This window comes from Nansenia antarctica (genome assembly GCF_963989245.1).
Source record: "Nansenia antarctica genome assembly, chromosome: 10".
In the NCBI taxonomy this organism is placed as follows: domain Eukaryota; kingdom Metazoa; phylum Chordata; class Actinopteri; order Argentiniformes; family Microstomatidae; genus Nansenia; species Nansenia antarctica.
In genome coordinates this window covers 15008532-15015223 of record NC_137680.1, presented here as the reverse complement: position 1 = coordinate 15015223, position 6692 = coordinate 15008532, and the positions used below count along the sequence as shown (strand labels likewise).

The window sequence follows — 6692 nt, the reverse complement described above, 5'->3', positions numbered from 1 at the left end:
GACGTACCGAGAGAGACAGAGAGAGAGAGAGAAAGAGAGAGCACCGGTGGGGAATACAGGAAGAGAAAATCTGACATTTCTATCACTATCATTATGCCAGCATTATTTTAATCAGCTTTTTTTTCTTTTTTTCTGTGACTTTTCCGTTGTCCCGCGGTGGGTGATCCATCTAACGGTTTTGTCTGTGGGATATACCCTAAGGATACCTGCGCTGGTCTGGTCTGGCTTTGTGGCACATGCATATGCGGATAGTATCCAGGATGTTACTGTGTAAACGGCCCAGGTGTCATTGGGCCTTTGTCATTCACACGTCTATCACGCCTGCACGAGGTTGGGGATTCTGCTCTTTCTAGGAATAAATACAATAGGACTTCTTTCTTCTCCTCTGAAAAGCAGCGGAATCATAGCCGCAATTTGGGTGGAGGACAAAGACATTGACATTGGCTATACAAGTATCATCTCCGGGTTACTATGCAATTACAACTGATCTCCTTTGTTTTGATCTTCTTGCACTGCATGGAATACACTGGTTGTCAGCAGCAGCAGCAGCACGCCTCCCGGCACCGGCAACATAAACGTAAGTATGGAGCGTCTTTTTGTCTCCGCAGCCCGCAGAGAGCGCACCGAGCTGCCCTGAGTGCGCACCTTGTCTCCGTTTTGTTCAATTGATCATACATGCATATATCATGCATTGGCCTTTTATTTTCTGTTCATGGAATATGTGTGGGGATGTACTGTGGGGATAATAGACACTTTCAGTATTTATTTTATTTTATTTGAACATCATTTTATATCTAATGGCATGAGCTCGCATAATTACTTTTAGGATATGACTTAGAATAGCATACAATAATGTAGTATTTACTTCTCTTTTATATATATATATATATATATATATATATATATATATATATATATATGCTGCATGCACTTATATTTGGCAAATTAATGTACACTTTGTTAAATAGATCAAGTTAGAAAATATCGGCTAATAGCGCCACATACACTTTGCACATCCATCAGTCTTGAAATGTCGATTGAGGTCAAGCAATTAATGAAGTTGTTTCTGTTTCAAAGTCCTGCCTAAAATCGTTTGCGCACTTGACTCGGCAGCAAACGCGTGACCGTCGCCCATCACACAGCTGTCACTGTGGTATAGGCCTATTCAGTGTGCCAAACATACATTCAGGAATCCGTCATTATTGCCTGATGGAGTTGCCTAGTGTGTGTTTGCGGCCAGTGTACCTCGAGTCGAAACTCCGTCGAAGTTGGTTCCTCGCACCCAAGCGGCCGCGGTGCCGTGTGCACCCCCATCCCAGTGTCCTCTTCGCTCTCTGTAGGTCAGGGTGCACCTCCATCCCCGTGTCCCCCTCTTTCTCTGTCGGTCAGTGTGCACTCCCATCCCAGTGTCCCCTTCTTTCTCTGTCGGTCAGGGTGCACCCCCATCCCCGTGTCCCCCTCTTTCTCTGTCGGTCAGTGTGCACTCCCATCCCAGTGTCCCCTTCGCTGTCTCTCGGTCAGTGTGTTGCAGATCTCCTGACGCGCGTCATGGCATCGCGTCAGTGAAAAACGTTGTCATTTTATTTGAGTAGTGCGCTATATTATTGCCATCATATATGGTCTGAATGATAAATCACATAGGCCTCCCTCTATGCTCATGTCGTCGGTAATGTGGAATATCTGCATTTTTGGAATACCGATTACAGTCATTGAGCTGTAAAAACGAATGCTTGTTAACGAGCTCCGCGCAACACCGAATATCTATCTCGAGTGTTGGATTAGGTGAATCAATGCCAGTAGAATGAACAAACAATACAGCATAAATAAACCTACCACACAGTATTGCCTATATAGGAGCATAAAGTACACATGGAAGTCAGATTGTTAAATATGCCAAAATTGAGACAACAGTTTACCTTACAGAAATCACGGCTTTGATTCTTCTGTGGCACGGGTATGAAAATCATCTGTTCATATTTATCATTCAGAATGTGGGGAGTTTGATGTTGGACGATTGTGACAGTTATCCCAAACAAAGAATGAGAGACTTTATATGAGAAACTGTGCTTCCTAAATATTTAGTTTATCAGTAGCATTCACAGAAATATTTGTTCCAGCATAGAGGTTTGGCGTTTACTCTTGGTTAGTTAAATCACATCTTTCCAGAATCAAACACACTGACAATTTTTTTGCTGTTCAATGAAGTCCCCCAGATGAGCCCAGAATGCCAGTGAATAGGATTGTGATCTACATAGGTGACCTGCTTAGTGTACTTGTGCACTTATTTTAAAACATGAATTTAAATAGGAATGAATTGGTCTCAGTGTCCAAACTTACTGTCCTGTAGACCAACCCTATGTTTCTGAACCCATGTGGGAAAGTACACAGTTGCAAACTTCAGGAGAAGGGTGGAGAAAAGAGATGCAGAAACACTCTGACACCAGAGTGATGTTTCTCCCTGCGCCACCTGCGGCATCTCCTGCTGCATCAGTAGTGAATCAGCCGGTGCTAATTGAGGGAGACCCTGTCCTGGTGGAACAGGTGTGGTTTGATCCTAGGTCTCCAACATGGAAGACACAAGCATCTCCCATTAGGCCAAGAGGACGTCCTCAAGGTCCGAGGGCAACACTTGAGTTGATGGCCAAACCACCTCCGTTACACTGACACTAGTGATTGTCAGACAGAGCGAGAGGTGAATGAGCTTGCAGTCAGTGATTTGAGTGGGAGCCAAGAGGCCAGGAAATACCCTGCTTCATTCCTGCATCATAGCTGATCTATCTACAAATGAGTGCACAGATTCAATTCCTGGGTGAGAAGAAAATGAAGAATGAATGAGATTTAGGGGCAGGGAGGCCATGCAGAGAAAAATACACATTTCGGAGAGCAATACGTAGCAGAATCGGTAGAGCAATACGTAGCAGAATACAATATAGCCATATCGACCAAGATTCCTATACTATTGAAACCCAAATGTAACCATTTGGAGCTCTTCCAAAAGCAGGTCTTAAATATGGATGCCGCCAGATATCAGCTACAGTATGGTTCAATTGGCACTTGATGGAAATGTCTGCCATTCACAATGCCTCTCTGTCTGACCTCTCTCCGTTTATGCATTGAATAGCATACATTGGACAATAGCCAAAATTCAAAGTCTTGATTTTAAAACTGAGAACATCATGTGTAACATGTTATTTTTGTGGTCAATAATTAGTTAGGGTATAATTTCAACTGTATGGATCTGCAGGAACTTTTGCGGTTGGGTTATGCAAGCTGCCCCGACTGATGTGTGTGTCAACGCGAGGGCAGGCAGAATTCCTGTGTGTTAAGGGTTCTGTGAATTAGGGGGCCTTGGCAAGAACACATGTGGGCAAATGGACAGCAGTTGTAAAGATTGCTCAGATATGTCAAACAGAATCTCCGTGATCTATTGCAATCTGGCAGCCAACACTGAACTGAAGAGGGGGAGGAAGGAAGAAAGGCCAACACATCTTTACCAACGGCACGATATCCCAGAGAGAGAGAGAGAGAGAGAGAGAGAGAGAGAGAGAGAGAGAGAGAGAGAGAGAGAGAGAGAGAATGAGGAGGAAAAACACCTAGCCAACACACTGGTCTGCTTCTGCAGCAGAACAAAACACAGCTAATTCTCACCTGTGGCACAGCTCTAAAAGCTAACTGGGGTCCTTTGGAGCTGACCTGTTGAAGTTGAGATTTAAAACTGTTAAGGTTAAGGTTCAGGTTAGGGTTAGGATTAGCAAATGGTTAGGGTTAGGGTTAGGGTTGTGCGTAGGATTAGGTAATAGTTAAGGTTAGGGTAAGGGTTAGGGTTAATGTTAGGGTCGTCCAAAGGATCATACTTAGCTACTGTGACATAACCCCCTCTGCATCATATCACCCTGGGAGGCTGATGGAGGTAGAAATCAGAGGATAGGCTCATTGTAACGAATGGAACTGAATGAAGAATGGTATTCTGTACCATGCATTACAATGAGCCTGTCCTCCGATTTCTACCACCACCGCCCTCCATTGCTATGCTCTTACATATCACTGAGTGCCCCCTCTCTACGTCAGGTAGCCTCCCCGTGTATTCACCAGCTCAGCTGCATGTGATAGCCTATTGGCCTTGCATCACAGCCTCATTATTCCCTGTCAGCGTTATCTCCCCCTGTGATGCACCTCCTCCCTCCACCTTCATCTACCCTCTCTGCACCTCAGGGGAGATTGGTGGAGGGAGAAATCGGAGGACAGGCTCATTATAATGCATGGAACGGTATAAGGAATGCTATCAAAATGTTATCATTCCTCATACCGTTCCACGCATTTACAATGAGCCCGTCCTCTGATTTCGACCTCCACCGGCCTCCCCTGCCCTCTTTGCACCTTCGTGCCATCCATCTTCTGAGGAGTAGGGGTGTTTTAGTCATTTGGGTATTAGACTCATGGGGTATTAGAGTCTTGTCTCACTTTGGATATGCCACATGACATGGCCAAATGACAAGCTACTAAATACTGTATGCTCTGTTCAAAGAGGACCTAATATTAGGTCAAATTCAATGTATCACCCGCCTTTCAAAAGATGGTTTCAAAAACCATATGGTCACACCATTACATTGCATTGCATGGTCATACGCTCAGTAGGAGGTCTCTCTTAGAAAGGAACACATAGATATTGTTGTGGGTCCTCTAGTCATAGGATTAACTGTCTTTAAGGAATCAGAGAATGGATAAACTGTCCTTCTGTGGGGGAGGGAACGTTAGGCGTGGCTACCAGCGTTGCGTGCAAACCTCGGTATGCTGGGCGTCTCATTTGATTATTCCTCCCACCAAGACAATCCACAGGCGAGCTTGTACCCCGTCATGTTTGTTTTGGACTTCTTCTTTGGTCACGGTTCCCTGCGAAATTAGCATTGCTGTAACTTCATGTGTTACTTGCTATTCCAACACTTTGTAGAGTAGACCCTTATTGTTCTGCCATAAAAGTTGGAGGCCATTTTTCTTACTTTTCTTTTTCTCAAGTCAGAGAGGGAAACAAATACTTTATCAGATCAGGGTGTTTCGTGATTCTTGTCCATGTCAGTTTGTGGTATTAGATTTAGACACCTTAAACACCCACTAATTGCCTAATGAGTTTCACGTTTCAGTGTGTGTAAATCTTCGCTAGGCTTACAGGATGTCACAGCATAGCACTGAAAATATGACGTAAGGATATGTGGATCGCAGTCTAGGATAGGGGAGGCTGGTGGAGGTAGAAATCGGAGGACAGGCTCATTGTAATGCATGGGATGCAATGAGGAATGGAATCAAACACGTGTGCAATGAGCCTGTCATCCGATTTCTACCTCCACTGGCTTATGCCCATGTAGACCTACATATAAAAAAGTGGTAGATTATAACAACATTATGATGGATAGCATGGATTCCTCTCTGATCCACTCTTGGTGTTGGTTTGACAATGTCTCATGAGGATGGTGCAAGCCTACAGTATAAGCTGACTCTCGTGGTAGGCCTATATTGGCGTCTCAGGATGATGATGTCGGCATGTCTATAAGAGGAGGTGGTGGTGTACTGCGTCTCAGGATGATGATGATGATGATGATGATGATGATGATGATGATGACCGAACATCGTTGTCGTTCTGTACCGAGTCTCGCAAAACGATGACGTTGGCCTCTCCACTGTGTTGATCTGACTTGTTCCCCTTGTGTGTGGTTCCCGTTGCAGACACACCGGGGGTGTGCCAGGGGGGGTGTCTGACCTGCTCAGATTACAATGGCTGCCTGTCCTGCAAGCCCCGCCTCTTCATCTTCCTGGAGAGGAACGGGATGAGGCAGATCGGGGTGTGTCTGCCGTCCTGCCCCGGAGGCTTCTATGGCACGCGCTCACCTGACAGAAACACTTGCATGAGTAAGTATGGTCGTCGTCTCCACCTCCGCTTCATATCACACACCTGTTACTACCTAGTTTCTACTGTATCTGTTACTAGTTACTACCTAGTTTACTGTATCTGTTACTATCTACTACCTACTTTCTACCTTTAGCAGGCGTCTCTAACCTGCTAATGTTTACGTGGTAAAGAGAGACCGGTAGCCAGACACTAAACCTGGTAATATTTATGGACGGCTATAGAGTCTGATAGATGAGACCACCGTAAGTGTGTCATGGCAAAGCTCTCACCACGGTACCGTACGGTCATCTGCATGAACACATCTGCTCTGACACATGTTGAACATACACACGTCGTAACTCCCGCAGTAACCTAAACCGACAGGCGTTTTTTGACACTGCTGGTGGCTCTGTCTGTGTCTACAGAGTGCAGGCCCGAGTGCGACTCCTGCTTCAACAAGAACTTTTGCACGCGGTGCCGACCGGGGTTCTATCTGCACCAGGGGAAGTGTCCCGAGAGCTGTCCAGAGGGCCTGGTCCGCAGCGACGCCCTGAGGGAGTGTGTCCCCCGTGAGTATGGACTTCTGGTCCGACTTCTTGTCCGGCCCGGTTGATGTCAGGGGACGTGGAGAGTGTCAGACTGGTTTCAGAGAGGCGGGGATTCATAGTAACAATGCATCCTACTGACACTCAGTTACTGAACGGACTGATCAGTTTAGTGGGTTTGACGTCCTTGGTACTGTATGTAAGGAAAGGGCCTGCGTCCTAGCTAGATGCTGATCTAGGATCAGGTTCCCCCACCTGTTCGTGTC

General features: G+C 45.7%; 1 protein-coding gene across 1 annotated transcript in view; it reads left to right on the top strand.

Annotated features, from left to right (window-relative positions):
• Positions 1-471: 471 nt before the first annotated feature.
• rspo3 (R-spondin 3) overlaps positions 472-6692 on the top strand; it is a gene marked incomplete at its 5' end in the record, with an annotated part of 13357 nt that continues 7136 nt past the window's right edge. Inside the window, 3 exons of the mRNA XM_080540748.1 lie at positions 472-577; positions 5719-5901; positions 6307-6450. Of these exons, the coding sequence (XP_080396874.1) occupies positions 472-577; positions 5719-5901; positions 6307-6450 (433 nt within the window). The remainder of the gene's footprint in view (positions 578-5718; positions 5902-6306; positions 6451-6692) is intronic.